The sequence below is a fragment of the Vigna unguiculata genome, chromosome 11, assembly GCF_004118075.2.
Source record: "Vigna unguiculata cultivar IT97K-499-35 chromosome 11, ASM411807v1, whole genome shotgun sequence".
NCBI classification, from domain to species: Eukaryota; Viridiplantae; Streptophyta; class Magnoliopsida; order Fabales; family Fabaceae; genus Vigna; species Vigna unguiculata.
In genome coordinates this window covers 34,303,291-34,326,374 of record NC_040289.1, presented here as the reverse complement: position 1 = coordinate 34,326,374, position 23,084 = coordinate 34,303,291, and the positions used below count along the sequence as shown (strand labels likewise).

Here is a 23,084-nt window from a genome sequence, read left to right as displayed (position 1 = left end):
GTATTGTTTATGTGATTATAATATCGTTCTGAATGAAGTGTTACTCGTTTGGGTTACACTTGTATGGAAATCAGATTGATTTTGATCTGAAGTGGGTTATGGTTTGTGCTTGTCTGGCTGTTACGAGGGACCGTACCAATGCTTTGATTTGTCATCAAACCTGCACCTTCTGTTTCTAAGTTATGCAGGTTTTTTTTAAAGTGTGCTTTGATGGTTGGTAGAAGTTTCTTGACCAATGACAGCATATTGCAACTAGAAAGATTTCGTTGGATCAAATGCTATTTTCAAATGTTCTTTTTGTTGTTTTTTAATTTCTTAACTTTTGATTGATTGGTAGTTTGGTAAGACAATAGTATTGACATCCCTTTTTACGCAATATTTCATTTTTAATAATCCACGTAATTAATTGCGTAGTTACTTTTGCTTTAGCTGTAGGTTTTTGGAGTATGACCCCCTAACATCTAGCATTTGACTTTTGGGTAGAGGTGAAATATATAAAAATTAGTAATATAACTGCCATCATAAAAATAATAAATAAAATATGGAAAATGAATCGACATTTAACTTCCATAAAAAAAAGAAAAACAAAAAGTGTACAAAATGAAACAATCATATAACAAACTGTCTGTGACGTTGCATATTAGAACTCGTTAAAGCTCGCATCATTATGTAATCAACATACTAATTTTTTTTGTTAAAAAATGAATTATTTAAGGTCATTCTTTTTGTTTTTTTGTTGTGCCCCATTTTAAATTAAACATTCAACAATTTAAAAGGAAAATATGTTATGAATTATAAAATATAGTTGCACAAATGTAGTATTATTAACTTATTTAACTTATTTTCCAGGCAGGATAGTTACTGTTTTGGAAGAACTCGGATATTTGTGTTAGTCCAACGTAATGTAATTTTCTGCATGTAAATTAATGGCTGGCAAAACAAAATGTTTTTGGTTTTTCTTGGTTTATGGTTAACTAGTCTAACTGTATGGATGACAAAAGTATTAGTACTGACTGGTGCTTAATTATTCAATTTCTCATACATGAAGTGTTGATATATTGCTTTTGCGTTTCTGCAACATAATTAAACTGTTTCATACAGAAGCTAACCATTGCTGAATCTTTTTCTTGGTCTTATGCTTTTAGCATGATTTTTGAAATACTAAATCATATAGTTTTTAAACTCATTTTGTGGTAATTTGTTATACGCGTTAGGGTTGAACAAGAGCAATTTGGATAATGAAGCATCATTAACAGATGAGAGGTTTGTGTGGATAGGTTTCTAATGCACATCGTATACAGAGAAAACTAACTAATGGTAAATTCTAACTAACTAACCATAACTTTTAAAGTTATAACTCTCAAATCAATTGTTTCTAACTATTTGCAGACTCGGAGTACACTAACCGGCCAAAAAAATATGCACAAATTATTGGGTGCAGAAGAAAGTTAGGGGGTGAAGGAAGAAACTGTCAATAGTTTTAGATGAGCATCCAAAGTATAGATACAAGAGAAGACAATCACATTAATAGAATGCAATGCAATTAAGCTAAATTATCTTAAATGCGAAAGTAATGGAAAATGTCGAAATGCGGGAAAAAAATTAAACACCGTGTAACAGTTTGAATCAATATTTAACTACTTATTTCAGACAATATTGCCTATAAGTAAAACTAATAAAAACTGATAATGACTACATTTATCGAAAGAAAAGCTCAACCATTTCAAGCAAAAGCCCTTGTAATAAGAAACACTTGAAAGAGAAGCCAAATTAAGGGTTTATGAAACCCAAAAACTGAAAATATACATGCATGCAAGAATCACTCCTTGATTAAAGTTAAATATGAATCATATGAAGACTAGACAACAAATTCAATGTTTTCAAGAAATGACCAAAGTCACGACTGTGCCTTTGGGAACTTATGCACAAAGTTGCTGTACTATACGGAATCAAGTATGTTTTTAAGTATATATATATATATATATATATATATATATATATATATATATATATATATATATATATATATATATATATATATATATATATATATATATATATATATATTTATTTATTTATTAAAAAGATTAAAGAATCAAACAAATATAAAGAATTCTAGAAATTATAAAAATAAAATAAATAAAATATTTAGAATAAAAGAAAAAAAAAGAAAAATTAATTGAATATAATTGAATATATATAACTAAAACTAAATTAAGAAATGAAAATGAAGAATTGACAAATTCTTTAAAAATTCTAGATTTATTCTCGAAGAAAAAAGATAGATTTAAATAGAATAAAATAGAAGCGGGTAGCGGGAATCGAAGCCACATCGTTAGCTTGGAAGGCTAAGGGTTATAGTCGACGTTGATTCATCATTTTGATTTAACGTCTCTAATTCAAAACTGAACGTGAAACTTTTGTTTCATTCGGCTCCTTTACGGAATGAAAAGATGGACAATAAAAAAATTGACCCATAACATATATATATATATATATATATATATATGTGTGTGTGTGTGTGTGATTTTTATGAAGAATTTGAATTATGACCATATATGTTATTTAGATATAAATTTTTTTTAAAAAGTTCAAAATTTATAAAAAGTGATTCAATTATTTAAAATAACATAATTTTAAATTGTAGGTAGAAGATTATAATTTCATATGTTATCCTCTCTTAATCTCAATTTTTAATATTCTATTATTAACTCAAATTAAATTAAAACACACTTGACTCGATGAAGGTCATCAACTCGACATTATATATTTTAAGTAAGGTTAGTAAAACTTTGTTTCTGATTGAAGTTTATCATGATTATTATTTTTATTGTCATTGTTGCAATTATTTTTTTGTTGAAGAATTGTAGTTTTTAATATTTTCTTCTGTTGGTGTTAGTAAGTTTTGTCTTAGGTATCACAAACAAAATATTTTTGGTGGTGTCAAATATAATATCATTTGTGTTGATGTTACCTGATGTTATTCTCAGTTGATGTAAGTCGGGTTTGTTGTTTACTTTAATGCCAGTAAAAAATGTAGGTTAGGTTCATTTTCAATCAACCCTAATAAAAGTCCTCTGAACTATGGTTGGAGGACTTTTTTTTTTTTTAATCAATGTAAGTCAAAAAATTTCATCCACATTAGTAAAGACATTTTGCACTTAATTTAAGTGTGAGTTTTTTAGTTTGATATGTTATTTTTTAATTTACATCACTAAATTATTTATCCATCCATGCAAAACAGATTTATGTTTTTGATTAATATTAGTTGGGATATTCTAGATTAATCCTGGTAAAATTATTTTTTAATGGATGTTATTCCGTGATGGATCTCGACCAACAATTAAGAGTCAAATTATTAAATTCAAAATTTATATATTTAGTTATTGTTACTAATATGACAAAAACTAATACATTATTTAGTTTACTAATAAATTAAAAAATAATACATAATTTAGTATAATTGTAATTTTAAAAGAAATCACATATAATTGCTTTGTGAATAACTTTTCTTTTATCATTTTAAAAGATCGAGTCTATTCTTTTATTTCTCATTAATATATTTATTTCTTTTAAGTTTAAGAATAAAAAATAATTTATCATAATCTACTAAAAAATTGAGAGTTATTAAAAGAAAAATTTATATTAAGTCATAATTAAAAATCAGTTATGAGAAAACACCTAGTACATTATTTACATTATTTGTTCTTCAATATCACAAAAAATATGTATAAAAGGTTAAAAGATATTGTTAACTATTAAACAAATATTTTATTATCAAGTGGGATGAGTGATTTACCCATTTTATGAATGGAAAGGAACAAATAAAAATGTGAGAGAAAGTAATAATTTTGTGTCTAATTTTTTATTTAAAAGAGCATAGTAAAATTGATATAAAACTAAAAAATACAATAGAAAAGTAAATAAAAATATTTTAATAAATAATTTTATTCTGATTATATGTTTTATTATTAGTTAGTATTAAATGTTATACTTTATAAAAGAAATAAAAAGATATGTAATTTACTTTTTATTAATTTCTAATATATATTATATATAATTTAAATTTTTTTAAATAAAAAAATCATAATATATATATATATATATATATATATATATAATATAATATAATTTTTTTTAACAAAGTCTATATCCTTGACCAAATATTTAAGAAAATTAAGAAACATCATGGACTAATATTTTTGAAATCTAAAACATTTGAAATAAAAACAATTCAGTTGTAATATATTTAAATTTCAAAAAAGTTATAAGACATTCATTTCAAATACAAGTTAAAGTTGGTTAGGTAGAAAAAAAAAAAACTAGATAAGATGAATGAAAATAAGATAAAAATAAAAATATTTAATTTGAGAATAACAGAAAAAAAGAACCTTAAAAATTATGAGCCTGGGTGAAAGTTGAGAACATCATGAATCGAAGACCAACGTTAATAGGACCCACGCCTATTATTATGCTCTGTACTACTACTATGCCGGATTATTGAGACCACCGCATATATAGGACCCACGTCCATTTCAGGCTTATCTAACTTTTAATTCATCACGACCTTTTCTAAGTTACCCTTTCTAAATTTCAAAATCTTTTTTAATAACCATATTTCTAAAAAAAAAAAAAAATTTCAAACATATGTTTCATACTCTTATAATAAACAGATTGTAAAACATAATAGAAAAAATGTATTACTCTTTCTCATCTCGAATATAAAAAAGTATTTGAGTGTTAATTTTAAAAATAACACATTTTAAACCATTTCACTTTATTTTTATTTAACGACATAATATATAAACTATTTTTTATTTAATTGATATTTTATTTTTTATGATTCTTTTTTTTATATAAAAAACTCAAAGGATAGTTTGTAAAATGTTTATCTTAAAATGAAATTAGTGATATTAAATATTTTATAAATCCTAAACCCTAAATTCTAAACTCTAATGTTACTAATTGAGATTTTTAGTTAGTGTAGATTTTCTTTTTATTTTATATTTATATTTCGGATTCTAAATGAAATTCTAAGTGTATTTATATTATATAACGTGATTCAATCACAAATTATCATGTATAACAAAAAAATTGGCTTTTACTATTACTATCTTAAAAAAGATTATGGATAGCGCAATTTGTTTATGCTTATAGTGGCGTTTTACATTAAATTCCAACAAAATAACAAAGTAATATTAAGTCAGAAACAAATATTATCTTTCATTTTATATTAATTATTATTTTTAAATAATATGACACACACACACTAGGTCAGAAACTACTAATTCAGAAACTAGCTAGAACATAACTAACGGTAACAAAAGACCTAAAATAATAGTAGATATTTGATAAGTGAAAATTGTTAAAATTAACTTGCTCAACTATAATACTTGAGAAATTTATCTGTAGAAGTATTGGGTGAATACAAAACTGGTTGTACATGTTATACGATATAGTTTGTATTAAATTTTAATTTAATTTTATTAATGAAAGCTTATGTAAGTATTTATCATATAAGTTTTACATTAATTTTAAACGTTTGTAATTTTTAGCTTTAATTATTACATATTTTCACACTGTCTACTCTATTATTATAATCTTATATTTTTTTAATCAAGTTTAAAATAAAAAAATTATTTATACAAACATCATATTTTGATTAAATTAATTCATATAATGGCTCAAATATAATAATAAAAGTATATACTAAATAACACAATTAAAACACACATTCTAATTAATGTACAAAATAAACTTATCATGTATCGAATACCTTAAATTACCGTACGTATACTAGAGTAATATTGTATTAAATAACAATAAACTACATAAACTAATATCAATATCTTACCTACAAATGGATTATAAAATCAGAAAACTCTACCTGTAAAAAAATGGATAAAAATAACAAAACTTTACCATGTATAAAAATATATAGAAACATCTTACCGTATACAAGAGTTAACATTAGATCTTTAAAAGGTATTAATTAAACTAATGCAATATATATATATATATATATATATATATATATATATATATATATATATATATATAAACAATTACTAAAACATGTTATTTATCAATATAGAGTGAAACAAATCTTTTGGTCACTTTAAGAAGTTAGAAGCATATTGAATTGATGTGTCAAAACATAAATTGTATCCGTGTAATTCATAAAAAACTACCTGTTTAATCTCTTTTTATAAGATTAATTAATTTAACACATAAAAAGAAATTACTTAATAATATTAAATACGTTTTATTTATTTAAAAAAATTGAATTAATTGTCCATTTAATTCATAAAATTATTTATCCTACCAACCACATTGAAACTAAAAAAATACAAAGTTCAAAAAAAAAATTGAAAAAAAAAAGAAGAAGGAAACGTTATTGAGTTATTGAACAGTAGAAGAAAAGAGTGGGAATGATGAGGACGAGAGAAAGGGAAAGTAGTTGAAGCATAGTTAATATGAATAACCCAATGCCCTCTAACACACGCAACACGCCTAATCCAAGTTTGTTACGGAAACGCTTCTGCATCTTCTCCTTCGTCTCCTCTAACCGTCACCGACTCCACCTCTCCACACTTCTCGCAGCAGCACCGGCACACGGGGCACGTCACGTGCTTCTCCAGCCACCGGTCAATGCAATCCGCGTGGAACACGTGCTTGCAGTACGCAATCATCTTCACCGCCTCTCCCTCTCCGACCTCCTCCAGACATATCGCGCAATCCCCCTGCCTCGCCGCATCCGCCACCACCGCCAGAGACTTCTCCGCCACCACGGACTCCGACTGTGATCGCCGCCGGATGGCGCCGGACTCGGGCTCCGACGACGAGTGGTGCTGTTGGAAGTAGAGAAACACGAATCCGATGAAGAAGAAGGTGGTGAAGAGGATGAGGAACACGTAGGCAACGCTCGAAGTGAACACCGGACGAATGGACACTTCCAGAGGACTTCCTATGGACACTTGCGGCGAGGAAGCGTTTGTGGCGTGTTTGGCGTGAGGAAGAGGAGGCATGGACGTGGAGATTGGAACGTCCTCGTTCTGCATCAGCAATCTGCGGTAAGAGAATTCCATTATTTGATTTAAATTTCTCAGCAACCAAACACTGTCCAATGTGCTTCTTGCTTGTGAGAATAACAAAAGGTGTTGCATAGTGCAGTGCAGTGTTGTGTTAAGAGCTTTTATATTTTAGAATTTTAGCAATAATAAACAGTGGATAGTAAATTAATAATAGATATATTTTGGTGAAATAAATAAATTGGAGAGTGAGTGATATGACAGGGACTGAGAATGGGAGCCACAGCATTTAATCCGTGACTCTGGAGTATACGGGAATGTTGCATTGATCCTTCTAAATCCAATATCATTAACTTAAATATTATTAATTTGCCATTGTTGTTCCTACAGCTATCAATTTTGGGAGTGTGAGTGAGTTTGAATTTTTATTTTTTTATTTATTTTGGAGTAGAGTATATAAGTTGTGGAATATCAATGTGAGCAGAGTGACGTAACTATAGGACAAGAGATGCAATATTCTTTGTTCCACCACCGACGGTTTGCTCTATTCTGTTTTAGCCATAAGTTTTTGGGAACCATACTGAAATGTTTATAAACATGATCTGTCTATAAAAAAGTACTGGAAAAGCTGCTTCAGTGAGAATTATCTATGGAGGTACTCCTCTGTTTCTGTACTCAGTACTTAGATGTTATTGTACACACATGTAAGGTTATGTAGTATACAGTATATCAGATTGAGTTAGCAAAGTAGGCAAAGTAGGAGATGAAGATTTCTCCTTAGATCTTTCCATTACAAAGAGATGCAGATATAAATTGTGCTATCTGGGATGAACAAAATTTTATTTTCAATTATATTATGCATGCAATACTTTTACATTTTTTAAGATACTAATTTAGTTTGTCCATAGTTCTGTCACTTTTGAATTATTGGAGTTAGCTTCTCACACATTAGTATTCCTACAACTATCTTATTAGTTAAATGTTAGTTACTTTTGAATTAATGGAGTTACCTTCTCACACATTAGCATGCCTACTTAGTTAAATGTTAATGTTACTTTTAAATTAATGTATTTACCTTCTCACACATTATTATGTTACAATAATCTTACTAGTTGCATGTTAGAAGTGTTAATTCTAAAAATGACAAATTACTATCACTACCACATTAACATATTATTAAATAGAAAACATGATTTTTTTAAAATATCGAAAACATATATAATCCTAAATTTCTTTTACCCTATTGACACCTTACCCTACGAAGATCTTATAAAAAACTTTTCTTATATCTCAATAGTATATAGAAAACAAATAAAAGGACTAAAATATCCTTTAACACAAGATCTAGATAAAGACAAGATCTAGAAAGCTTTCTCTTCTTACATTCCCATACTAACTTAAGGGACTAAAATATCCTTTTATGGAACTACGTTATGGCTGTTGTTGCTATCTTCATTATTGTTGTATCATCGTGGTTGTACTTGTACTCCACTTTTTGAGTGGAAGAAGAAGGGAAGGAGCTTGTTTTAGAAAAAAACTCGATCCAGAAAGCTCGTTTGAAAGCAATTATTCATGTTCTAGAAACTTTGTTTTAAAAATTCTGTTATAGAAATATCATCCTAGTGCACATTTTATGTGTTCTGGAAACTTGTTTTGAAAAATTTGTTTGAGAGAGCTTATTTTGATGGTATTGTATTTGTTTTGAAAAACTTGATCTGAAAAGCTGGATCTAAAATGTATTTTATTTGTTTTGATTGTTCTGAAAATATTATTATTTTGGACATTCTGTTATGGAGATTCTTTTCAAAAGGATAATGATGTTTTGTTGTGCAAGGAGTAAAATTGTCATTTTAAAAGTTATGGGGTGCAGGTAGAAACTATAGAATACAACCGAAATGCATCCAATAAATTTATAGTGACCAAAGTGTTTAATCGGTGTTATTAAGCCCGAAACCAGTCACTAGAATTATAATATATATTTTGAATTTTTACAGTGACAGGGGAGTATGAAAAATAAATAGGTTGTTAGGAGTTAATAATGTGATTGTGTATAAATGAAAATATAAAACATATCTTCAAAAGATTAAAAAAGATTATATGTTCACTAAACTCGAATTGATTCAAATTAATACAATTCTGCTTGAGTTTATCCCGTTCTTATTTAATTTTATAAGATTTTTTTAGTAAAAAAATTCATTAGACCTAAGTGTTATCTACAACATTTTTTACAATCCATAATTTCTAACTTGGATTGAAAAATTTAACTATTCTTTAAGGTTAAATTACTATAACCTTCAATATGTAATCAAATTTGATTACAACTAATGTGAGGATAAACAATTAAACACTATCTTGCTAACTTTTGTAAAGAATAAGAACATAAATTAATGTTTATAAAAAAAGAACATAAATTAAATGTTTCCATTCAAGCTACTGGATGCACAAGGCGTATTAGAGATTTTTTTTTTTTTTAACTTTTTATTATCACTTGAAAGCTTTCGTGTGTTCATTTCTTATTTTTAATTGATATCCTAGCTGTGTTTTTAACAAATATACGATGAATAAGTGCAAATATATCAATCAACAATTCATAACATCAGAATATTTGAATTTATAGCATGTTATAAGCAATTTTTTGATCGAAATAATATCAAATTTACTGTGTGAAAATCTTTTAATGTTATCGTCAACTTGTTGGACATCACTTTATATTGGACACATTGGTCAATCTTGATTAAATTTGAGATGCTTTGTACGCAAATTTTGTCAAGTACATTTGAGAATTGGAGTGGATGTATAAATCTAAGTATGCATACAAGTTCATTAAGAATATTACGGATCTCACATATAATATACCCTTCCTTTTTTTCTTTTTTTTTTAATTTGCATAATTGTAATCAATTTTCAAGCTAGTTTGTTAAACTCCAAGCTTTGTGGACTAATTCACGAACTTGAAACAACAAAATTTTAGATAGAAAAGTTACATGATTGACGAGATTATTAAAAAAAAAGTAATTCAGTAGGTTTTAGTTTTGTGGGTTTTAGTTCGGTAGATTTTATTTAATAGATTTTATCTTAGCAAAGAAAAAGAAAAGTGAATATTTATATTTTTTTTAAATTGATAGATTCTCATTTTTCTTACTTTTTCAATTCACATACCTACTCTAATTTCACATAATTTTATAGATTAAAAATGGACTTAAGAAAATATATGTTTTATGAAATAAATCTTAAATAAATTGGACTGATATGAAAATTTCAATACACTACCGCAATAAAGATATCATTCATTCGAACATGAAAATCAAATCCGGTAATATGTGATGCGATATGTTTAAATCTTGAAGCATAAACTTTAATTGATTCTTATATTATATTAAAGTAGGAAATTAATAATTTAATATTAAACACATATATAAATATATTAAAATTTACTATATATATATGATTATTAAATTATAAATATAAATGTTTATGGTCCTTTAGTTTGACGCTCTTATATAATGGACTTTAAATTTAACTCAACTGAATTTTAAATCTAACTCAACTCTATAAAATCGACTTTATATATTAGAAGTGGACTTTAAATCTAACTCAATCTTACAAAATCGATTTCAACCGGATTTTAAATCTAACTCAATTCTACAAAATCGACTTTATATATTAAAAATAGACTTTAAAACTAACTCAATCTTACAAAATCGACTTATAAAATAGTTTCGACTTATAAGATCAGATTTGTAAGTGAAAAACTTCCGATACAATCCAATAAAAGATATCACCCTTTTTTTGGTTTCTCATCAACTCAACTTGTAACCTTTTTGCGTTTTCATGGAATCAATTATTTCATTATGAACTCAAGTCTATTCTTAGAAGTGATTATGATTAATTAAGTTAAAGTCCAAAGTAGGATGAGATTAGATTTGTCAAGTATGTTGATAAAAACAAAACTATAGAGTAGTTTCTCTCAAGGTTTATTTCTTAGTCAGTAATTATATTACATGAGTTTTAAATGCCATTTATCAGCTACATTATATATTCTTCCAAGAAAAGGACTAGAAAGGTATAATAAAGTACAATCACTATTTATCTTCCACCCTTTTTGAAACAAAAAGGACAAATTAAATTAACTGAGCAACCAACCAATAGGTTTGTGTATAACTTAGTTTTTTTTATATATCAGCAGGTTTGTGTATAACGTTCCCACCCTGTTCCTCAGAAACAACATGGGACAAAAACATATGTACTTTACTATTTTCTCTTGTTTCATTGCAAGTGTTTCCGTTAACCATTTCTTCCTTCTCTTTCTTAAATAGTAACCTATATAAAAGGCGTTAAAATACAATAATATCCTCCACCGAGTAGAACATCGTGAAATTATTATGAAACCAAACTTCCCTCGACCCCCAGAAAAAAGAGAAAAGAAATCAATGAAACTGGAAATAGCTACTAATTGTATTACAGATAAACAAGCTCACTAAAACAGTGAGTGATCTACATTTCTCACCCTATCAGAAGAACCAACCAACCAACCATACACGACTCTCCAAATTGCAAAATACTAAACACATCTCTACTTAACACCACAACAATACACACCTAAAACAACAAAAACCTTAACCTAGTCACCTTCTACCTAATCAAGTACAAATTTTTACACATCAAACATAGAACTATTGTCTACTACACTATTCATCAGTATCATAGGAGGTGAATTTATTCACAGCTTTCACACCTTCTGCAATGGCATGCTTCCCAAGCTCTCCTGGCAAAACCAGCTTCACTGCTCCTTGAATCTCCCTCGAAGACAATGTCATGTGTCCAGTGTAATCCTTCAACTTAGCAGCTTCACCAGCCAATCTCTCAAACATGTCATTCATCAAATTGTTCAGAACAATCATGCATTTCGAAGATATTCCCATTTCAGGGTGCACCTGCTTCAACACCCTATACACATACCTCTGATACCCTTCTGCACTTTTTCTTCCCTTCTTTTTCCCCCTTTTTCTCTCTTTCCCATTCCACCCTTTTCCTGTTCTTGCCTTCTCTTTCTCTTCATTCTGCACTCCACCATCTTCACCTTCACCAGTGCTGTTTTTTTTCTCACCTTTTTTTTCATCAGTAATGGCAGAGGTAGGTGAATCCTTTTGAACTTGAGGATTCACTTCTTCAACGGGAATAACCATCACATGCTCTTCTCCACCTTCTGCTTCTTCTGTTTCTTTGCTTCCCCGTGTTTGTCTTCTGCTGCTGCTGCTGCTTACAACCGTTACTTGCACGCTCGATTCCACAACTTTCTTGGTGGATTTCACCACCAACTTCTCACCACGTTTTGGAGCCATTAACTATACTTCAAGCTTTTCTAGAAACGAGAAGAGTATAAGTTACTGATGGATGAATATGCTTATAGAAGAACTAGCGAAACCTCAAGGGGGTTCTGGAGCTTGACACGTGGACACCATGTGTCATATGCATAGGAACCAAAGTGAATACGTGTGGTTAAATGTAATTAACGAGTTCAGGAGTGTTCGGAGGATGTGTGTCCCACTGTGATTCCTGTCCCTTCAAATTTATGGTACTATACTACCTATGACATGTTTTTGTAGTATTAAGAAGAAAAAATGGTATATGTCAGATTTTACAACAATTGTTATGTGTCCATTTTTTCAAGAATTGATTCAAGAAATGCACCACTGGGTGGGGTTTAAGAAAAGAATAAGACAATAAGCACGATTTGTCTTAAATCCTTAGTTTTTCATGCATTCGGTGGAATGGATAAGGCTATATATATGTTTTCTTGAATAATAATTTTATTCATGCCCAAGACTGTAAATTTATTATCACTAACATGTAAAAAGAATTAGAGCATACCAAAAATACCAAATAAGAACTCAAACATGTGAATGACAAAAATGCAGCAGTTATGTAATTTATTTTTCTGTATTATCAGCAGCAAAAATAATGAAAGTAAAGGTGTTCAAAACATAAAAAGAAAAATCAAAATCAAATGGAGTCATACTGAGATGATTTGAAAGTAAGTCTCTGTTATCACAACCTATAATTCTCTATTGAAAACTTATGTTGATAACTTTATTTTAGTGATATGATAATATATATTAGTAATTTAATATAAAAGATATAAAATTTAGGTTAGAGTTTTTCACGTGCCTTTTGGTTCTAGTCATTTCAGTAGTTGTGTAGATCAAGCCTATCCTCTGTTTTGTCTCCAATTAACACATCAAACTTAACTTATTGGTCAATAAAAAAAGGCTTTGAACACAAGAGCAGGCCACTTAAAAAGGCCAGAAGGGTAGAGTTGGGATATTTCTTTTACCACCTCCATATTTTATTCTCACACCTCCTTGGTGTAAGAAAATCCAAATTATCTATGGAATAGAAAATATCCAGATTAGATGATCTCAAAATATATTTTGAATTGTATTTGTAACATGAAAATGTATTTTAAATTATTTAAAATATATTTTTATATTTCAAAATATATTTTAGGTTATATAATATAAAAATCATTTTTGATTACATAATTTGAAAATTAATGACATACATAAATTAAATTATTTTTTAATTAAATAATTTAAAAATCAATAAATACGATTTAAATACATAATTCAAAAATAAAAAATATAATATATTTCAGATTATACAATCTAAAATATGTTTTCCCAATATCCAACACATTAAACATTCATAATACTCTATAAAGGTATGTGAAGAAATGATGGTGTTTTTAAAAGAATTGGCGTAGTGTTGAATTATAAAGGTTGGTTATGAAGGACAGAAATGTATGGTTATAAAGTAAGGAAGTACAATTTTTGTTCTCGTGATGCTCGTGGACGTGTCTTGGTCCCCATCCATGGCTTTTGGGCAAATAAAGTTAATCAATTATGTAGCAGGTTTCTCTGTCTCCCTCTCTATCTTCTACAATTCCTTTGTTTCCTTTTTTTTTTTTCTATCCAATCTAATAAAAATTTAACAATGCATTCAACACAACCCAAACCCAAACCCAATATCTCATACACTATTCTTTTCATTAATTCCATTTTTATTTACCATGTTTCTAAAATAAATCATATCGTAAACTACCTCTTATTTCTTCAAATGCTTCTAGTTATAGTTATTTACCATACTTGAAGAAAAAACCATGAACATTCAAAATTTATCTTATGAATAAGTCAGGACTCTAATTAAATAGTCTCAAATCTCACGTGTTTATGAAAGTATAATTTTGTTTACACGTCCGAAGTTTTATATTCATTAGAGATAAATGTAACTTTTTAATATATAATTTTTTAATATATAATTAGGTTACTACAAGAAAATATTTCATTAATAACCAATTTTAGTGATCAAAAGTTGTTAGTTACTATAATGACCAATTTAGATATTAATTTATAAAATAAAAAATTCTTAGTTACTAAAATAGTCACTGTTACGAATAGAAAATTATGATTGATCGCTAAATTGATCACTAATTAATTAGAGACTAATTTAGAAACCAATTTCTTTAATAACAAAAATCTTGATAATTAATATTTATTAATCAATTTCTTTTGAAAGTTAAATTTTAAAAATTAATTATAATTTTTATTTATAATAATAACTATTTTATCAAAATTGATATTCTAATGTCTATCCATTTCTTACCATTAAAATTAATTATTAATAATATATTTTATTAAGGTGGGTGTAAACACCCATCTTTCACGTCCGTTTTATAGAATTAAGATAAATTTAAAGTTTTTATATTGAAATCGGTGCACATCGTGAAAGTGTGTTAGAAGTCCGTTTCTTAACAATAGTATATAATATATAACCGTGATTTTTAGTTTTACGAAACGAAATAATAAAACTCGGTCTGTTTTGTTGTGAATTAATCGTGATGACGATGACATAATAGTTTCTTGTTTGAGTAGGATTCTCTCTTATATTATCTGTACGAAGCAGAGACTATACTGTAACTTTGAAAGTATCAGATAATGCAGTTACTGCTTCCCATACTTCCCCACAACAACACATTGTTTGTGGGAACGTGTAAGAGAATTCTTTTATGTCACATGATACGTCATTGTATACTTCCTATATATATATATATATATATATATATCAATATTATAATATTTTAAACCCTCGTTTCTGTAATATCTATTAAAAAAACCAAATAAACACAAAGTTTGCATACGGTAATCACATGAAATTTGTGTTAGAAATTTAAGTGTGAATCTAAGTCTTATATTAGTTAAAAATGAGAAAGTAGAACATTATATAAGTATAAAGATCTATAAATTTATTGTTTTAGGTTTTGAGTTGAGAGTGTTGTCAATGTTTTATGTGATTGAGTTCAAGTGTGAGTCTAAGTTCTACATTGGTCACAGATGAAAAAGTATAGCACTATATAAAAATAAAGATTCATAAACTCATTGTCTTAAGATTTTGGATTGAAAATTATGTCAATATCTTATGTGGTTGGATTCAAGTCTCATTGGTATTATAGCTTCTAAGTAAAATCCCCTCTGAAATACCTATCACTTTGGACATGGAAGATGGAGAATCCAATGTGATATGATCGAATACTTCATCATGGTGATGTTATCCATTGAAATGCAAATATAGAGAAATGCTAAAACTCCAATAAAAGTCATATATAACTGATGTGAGGATATAAATTCACTCACAATTATTGACTAAGAGTTAAGTTGAGTTTCATACACTTCTGCATCTCTTGTGAACTCTAGCAAGCTCAAACGTGGAATCGAAGAAAGACTCTACCTCTTGATCATGCCTCACTGCATAGTTGAACCCATTTGATGATGATCTTTTGATGTTTGAAGAAAAGTGTTGCATTTGTTGTCTTCTTCTCTTTCTTGGTGCAGGTGGACATGTTTCAATCATGGGAATCTTGTTGCTCGATGAAGTTGGAGTTTTGCACTGTTCCAACTCTTCAACACTTCCCTCTTGTGCTGCAACAACCCTTAAGATCATTGCTTCTGATCCTTGTTTGGAAGGGCTTGAATGTTGAGGAAGTTGATGATGTTGTGTTGTTGAGTCTGAAGACATGATCGATGGAGTTTCGGTAATAATAAGGAGAGACGCATAAAAAGTGTTGGTGTGTGAGCAATGGAGAATACGTTAGAGATGATGAAAAAGTGAAAGATGAGAGAAGTTGTTGGAAGGTGGAAGCTTTTTGGTTTTGGTTGAAGGTGGAGAATTGAAAGATGATGTCAGATTGCATGTGAGAACAAAGTCTAAGTTGGGAAGACATGTTGGATTCATTCAAGTACCTTCCTAACTACCCTTACCTCTTTATACATGTCATTTCTTACCCGTCTTTCATAACTTTCTATTGGGATTCTTAAGTTTTTTATAGTTAAATACATTTTTTCATTACTTCAAGTTATTCTCTCGTGAAAGTTATCTAATATATATTAATAAATATAATATATGAAATATTTTTCATCTGATAAAATGAGTTTTATCTTAGTTATAATATAATTTTGGATTAAATATATTTCTAGTTCTTAAATTTGAATATGAATTTTAAATGTCTTAAATTGTAATATATTTTGATTTTAAAATTTTAAAATTAATAAATATAATTTTTTTAACCCAATGACTAATTAATTTTTGTGGGTTTGTTAATGTGTTGGCCGATATAAACAACTCAAAAATTAGGTTGTATGTTTGACAGGTCAAAAAAATTTAACACAGTTGGATTAAGAAAATTATATCTATTTATTTTTAGGTTAAAATACTTTTTTGGTCCCAATTTTTGTCAAGTTTTTTTCAAATAAGTCCTAATTTTGGTTTTGTGTTCAAATAAGTCCCAATTTTCGTCAATTTTGTTCAATTGGGTCATTTTTTGCTAACACCGTTTAAATCATTAACGGCCATGAACAATGACTGTCACGTGTCACTTTGTGGTTTTTTTGAATTATTTTTATTTTTATTTTTAATTTTTTTAATTTTAAAAAAAATAAATAAATTTTTTTAATATTTTTTTAAAATGTGCACGTGTCAACCCAGGAGCGTGCCACGTGTCACTTCGTGGTTTTTTTTAACTTTTTACTTTATTTTTCTTATTTTTTTTAAATGTCCACGTGTCAACCCAGTAGTGTGCCACGTGTCAAAGTCAATATTCTATATTTAATTTGGTCCCTATATTTGTTATTTTTGTTCAATTAGGTCCCAATTTTTGTTAACATTAACCAATTTGGTCCCTATCAAAGATGTGACCAAATTTAATTTTTATATCAAAGTTATAATGATGTGAATTTTAATATATTATATAAAAATATTTAATAAAAAATGTGAATTGTAATATAAAAATTAAATTTGGTTTTAATTTGGAGAGGGACCAAATTGTTAATGTTAACAAAAATTGGGACCTAATTGAACAAAAATAACAAATATAGGGACCAAATTGAATTTAGAACATTGACTTTGACAAGTGACACATTACTGGGTTGACACGTGAACATTTAAAAAAAATTAAAAAAAAAAACCACGAAGTGACACATAACACACTCCTGGGTTGACATGTGTACATTTAAAAAAAATTAAAAAAAATAAATAAATAAACAAATTCAAAAAAAACATGAAGTGACATGGCCGTTAATGATTTAAACGGTGTTAGTAAAAAAGGACCCAATTGAACAAAATTGACGAAAATTATAACCTATTTGAACACAAAACTAAAACTATGACTTATTTGAAAAAATTTGACGAAAATTGGGACCAAAAAGGTATTTTAACCTTATTTTTAAAGTTTGAAGACTAAACTATATCAAAGCTTGAAACATGAACAAATTCTTATTTCGCTTCAAACTTTATGGATTTATTAAAAAATGTTTTATATTATTTTTATAAAGTGTAAGACGAAATACTTTATAGAACTTTTTATAATAATTTTGAAAAAAAATGTTTAACCATTTTTATTGGTAAAATATGTAGGTACAAAATTAATATATATATATATATATATATATTGAAATTAAAAAGAAAATTAACCATAAAACTATTTATTCAAAAAATGTTCTTCATCTTTCCTCATACTTATTTGATACCAATCTTGTCTAATAAAATTGATTTGTTATTATCGATGCTACGTTAATGCATGTTATCAATGTGAGATTTTCAAGTACCTTCCTAACTACCCTTATCTTATACATCTCATCTCTCACCACTCTTTCATAACTTTCTATCGGGATTCTTAAGTTTTTCATCTTCAAAATATGTTTATGGCATAATTACATAAAAAATTTATTAAAAAATAAAAGAAAGAAAGAACAATATAAGAGACTACAATAAACCTATGATTAAATAATATCACATTTATAGGAAAAAATATATTATGAAAAAAATAAACTTAGTAGTAGTCAAAGAAAGAAGTATTACATGGAGGTACCAAAAACATAAAGATAAGAATGTTAAATAATATAAATATATCTGTACATACAACTTCAATAGGAGGCTTCTATTATTTATTGATAATTGCATTCTTAAAGTTGAGAAACTTCAAATGATTTTACATAAATAGAGTGTTTGTGCTTAAAATGTGTCCATGAATACATAAATTGTGTGTTATTATTATAAAATAATGAAAAATTACAGCAAATAAAATATAAGATTATAAAATATTCAATATTAAAAGAATGGTTATTTCTTAAATATCAAATATTTAGAAAAAAAATTATAATTATTTACATTTCAAATTAGAATACTAAATAAAATTTGATGAGAGCCAAAACATTTATTAAATTCACAAGCGTTGAATGAAACCTAGTTTATAAGATTTAAAAATATTTAAAATATATATATATATATATATATATATATATATATATAAAAGAAAAACATATATTCTTAAAAGGGATTTTAAGTGTTTGTTTCAATTTTTAAATTCTAATGAAATGTCTATTTTTACACACTAATAAAAGTTGTAATACATCACTTGGTCAAAATCATACAAAGAACATATATTAAACTAATAATAATATAATTTTAACATAAATCTTTCACCTTTTGAAGTTCAATATATGTTGGATGGCGATAAAAAAATTCATGTCAATTACATTAATTATTATATTTTAGTAAATAAAATTTATTTATATACAATTATAAAGATAAAATTACATGTATGATAACTAGTTAGAAAATAAAATAATTAAGTAAAAAATATCAAAATATTATTCTACGTGATAAAAATTAGCAATAAATAAAAATATTAAAAAATAATCAAATATGTGTCTTAGAAACAATTTGAAATACCATTGAATGAAGTCACACAAAAGAAAATAAATGTATACTTACAGATATGATAAGATGTAAAATAGCTCAGAGATCTAAGAAAAATTTTCAAATGTCAATCTAATCGGTGGTTGAGAGATAATGAATTTTTTTTTAACAAAATAAATGAGTTTTTCAAATAAAACAAAAACTAATAATAGTAGAATAAAGAGGATAATTTTTTTATATTACTTAGTAAATAAAAAGTTTATGCTATTGAACATTTAAATTGAGAATCTTAAACATTCTCATATGAAAAGAAAATGTACAATAAATAAAAATATTAAAAAATAGTAGAAATATTCAAATGTGAGACATAAAAAAGTTGTGATAAGATAAAAAATATCTGGAAGAATATATATAGTTACTTACTAAACCGTGAATATTTTAGAATTTAAGTGGGAACGAATATATAGCAGGGATGGGTATTATGGTATGGGGACATGGATGAAGTAGATATGTACATCAAATCCACATTTCCTTACCCAATTGAAAAAGTCAAGTATTTCCCATACCTATACTTATACCCAGTCAATGTCGAGATTCTTAGTCAAAACGGAGACGAGTTCGAACAATATCCACAAGAACGAGTTTATTTGTTATCCCTACTCAAAGATGGTGTAAGTTATGTCAAAAGTAAATATGAAATTCAATTTTAACAAATAAAACTAATTGATTATTTTCGATGCCTACATAATTTTTATCAATAATGAGCTTCAATGTCACATTTTATTAGTTTTAAAATTCTCAATAATAAAACAAAAAGGAAAACATTAAAAGAGTAACTTTATCTTGTTGGTAGCATTATCCACTAAAATACACACGAAAACATATATAGAACAAACACAACATTTATATATTCATTGACACATTTCAAGCACAAACACTCTATTTATGCAAGATCATTTTAAGTTTCTCAACTTTAAGAATGCAATTATTGATGAATAATAGAAGTCTCTTATAGAAGTTGTATGTACAAATGTTTTTATATCATTTAACATGCTTATCTTTATGTTTTGGTACCTACATGTAATACTTCTTTCTTTGACTATTATTAATTTTATTTTTTTCATAATATATATTTTTTCTTAAAATGTGATATAAATTTCCATCATTCACTTGTTCATGCAAGAAATGAAAACGGTTTTCAATGTGCTTACTTCTTCCATGAGAAGTTGGATGTATGGCCAAATCAATTGTTGATTTGTTGTCTACTAACAACTTTATCTTGTGCATGAGTTCCACCTTCAACTCCTTCATTAGATAGCCTAGTCACATTGCTAGGAAAGCTACCTTTGATGCAACAATGCACTCTACCTCACAAGATGATGAGACATCAATAAGTTATTTTGTAAAGCTCCAAGAAATAGGTGCTCCTCAGTGGAAGAAAATGTATCCGGTAATACTTTTCCTATCATTTTTACCAATCAGAATCTGAGTATCCAATTAAACTTATATCATTTTTTAACATCACCTTTGGAAATAAGATTCCAAACCCAATTATGCCTTGTAGGTATCGTAATATCCTTTTTGCAGCAATCATATGAGACTACATGGGATCTTGCATATATTTGTTGATTTGGCCAATACTCATTACTAAAAATACTTATATTTCCTGTCAATTTTGTTTTAAATTTTTTTTTTGTAGGAAATACTTATAAGTTTTGTTATGAAAAAAATTGCAGAAAATTACTACCAATTTTCTTGTATAAATATTTTGTAGGAAATATTTACGAATTTTATAATTTTGTAAAAAATAATTATCCAAAAAGGAATTACCTGTCAATAAAGATTCTTAGAAAAAATAGCGGAAAAAAATTCTTACAATTTTTTTTAATAAATTTATAAGAAAAATTTCACGTAATATGAAAATTTTTAGTAGTGACTAAATATCAAATATGGTTGTGCGTAATACAAATACCTTAAGCTCCTTATCCTTTTCTAGTAGTCATTAATGTCAACATGTTCTTTCTTTATCAATTGTCTTGGTTGATATATCAATTAAAATCTAATTTTAAAAAAATATAATTAAAATTTTTAAAAAAATCAATAATAATTAAATCTTAAAATCTATGTGTACCTAAAATGTTAAAGAACAATAAATAAATAATTGTTTCTGAAAAAAAAAATTATCTTTTATCTTATATTTTGCAATGTTATTGTGATCTTCTTATCTCGATGCATGTACTTAAATTATTCATACATCATATCTAGTTTTGAGTTTATATTTATTGATTTTTTTTTTAATTATTTGCATTTTAAAGACTTTGTGGTCTTAGTGTATACAGATTGGATTTTATGTCACTTTATATCCAAAGTCTTCCATAAACAATATTATTTTGTTTTGAAGTAACATGGTAATTTTATTTCAACCAATGAATTTTTTGTTAACACATCATTTTTAAAATTGTTTGATATCGTTGACTCTCATCCACGCTTAAAATTTAAATTGAATCAGATTTCAATTCAACAATAATCTATCATATAATTTATATTCTATCGATGACTGTTGTCAAATTTCAGTTCCAATTATCCATTACATAAATTAGACTTTCAGTTTAGTCTGACACATGTTGATATAATTCTATTGTATAAAATTTCAAAACAATATTTAACAAACATGTTTGTCATGGTTCAACTTTTAAAACTTGGGTGTTATGATAAATTTTATTCTCCAAAAAGTAACCAATATTTTTTCTTTATCTAATACTATATACAATTCTAAACTAACAAATGGCAACTTTCTCTATAAAATAATATATCTGATACACTTCATTTCAAAATTTTCATTCTACAAATGGTAAAATGTCTTACGTGTCAATCAACCAGAATTTTGAGCATTTTTAAAAAAATTCAAAATTCATTTATTATCACCTTCAAAAAGTTTCTCTCTCTCTTTCTCTCTCTCTCTTTTCTTCTCCTCTCTTTCGCGTTCCACACTTTTCATCTTCTTCTCAACCTTTCTCTCTCTCTCTTTTCTTCTCCTCTCTTTCGCGTTCTCACTTTTCATCTTCTTCTCAACCTTCCTCTTTTCTCTCTTTTTCTCACGCACAGACCACAACCCATTGCTTCTAAACGGAGAAGTATTTTTTGGATCCAGTTTTCTGAAGACAACAACTCATTTGCTGCTTCTATTTTGTCACATCTATCTTCTTCATCCCTTTTTTTACAGGTCTAAACGGATTAATATTTGTTGTTTTGAGTTTTCTTCAACCAACAACTCATTTTCTGCTTATATTGGTTAAAGATCTAACTTCTTCATCCTTTTTTTACAGGTATAAACGGAGAAATATTTTTTGTTTTAAGTTTTCTTTAGCCAACAACTCATTTTCTGCGTATATTTTGTCAGATCTAACTTCTTCATCAATTTTTTTTCAGGTTTAAACGGAGAAATATTTTTGGTTTTAAGTTTTCTTAGCCCACAACTCATTTTCTGCTTATATATTGTCAGATCTAACTTCTTCATGACTTTGTTTACAGGTTTATACGGAGAAATATAATTTGTTTTGAGTTTTCAGCCAACAACTCATTTTCGGCTTATATTTTGTCAGATGTAACTTCTTCATCCCTTTTTTTTACAGTTTTAAACCGAGAAATATTTTTTTTTTGAGTTTTCTTAAGCGAACAACTCATTTTCTGCTTATATTTTGTCATATCTAAGTTCTTCATCACTTTTTTTACAGGTTTAAACGGAGAAGTCGATTTTTTTAAGAGTTTTGTCAACCCAAACACTCATTTCTTCTTCTTTTTTGT

The 23,084-nt window shown here is 27.2% G+C and overlaps 2 protein-coding genes across 2 annotated transcripts; both read right to left on the bottom strand.

The window, feature by feature from the left end:
- Positions 1 to 6,352: 6,352 nt before the first annotated feature.
- On the bottom strand, positions 6,353 to 7,150 carry LOC114168741 (RING-H2 finger protein ATL57). Its single transcript, XM_028053655.1, has one exon. It carries the CDS (start codon positions 7,086 to 7,088, stop codon positions 6,528 to 6,530), a length of 561 nt encoding a protein of 186 aa, XP_027909456.1. The 5' UTR covers positions 7,089 to 7,150; the 3' UTR covers positions 6,353 to 6,527.
- A 4,301-nt stretch (positions 7,151 to 11,451) lies between these two features.
- On the bottom strand, positions 11,452 to 12,409 carry LOC114169114 (histone H2B.6-like). The gene has a single exon (XM_028054145.1). It carries the CDS (start codon positions 12,371 to 12,373, stop codon positions 11,720 to 11,722), a length of 654 nt encoding a protein of 217 aa, XP_027909946.1. The 5' UTR covers positions 12,374 to 12,409; the 3' UTR covers positions 11,452 to 11,719.
- Positions 12,410 to 23,084: the final 10,675 nt, after the last annotated feature.

What these genes read in the sequence shown, in the direction of transcription:
- LOC114168741 (XM_028053655.1), bottom strand. Translation starts at nt 7,088, where the DNA reads ATGGAATTCTCTTACCGCAGATTGCTGATGCAGAACGAGGACGTTCCA.
- LOC114169114 (XM_028054145.1), bottom strand. Translation starts at nt 12,373, where the DNA reads ATGGCTCCAAAACGTGGTGAGAAGTTGGTGGTGAAATCCACCAAGAAA.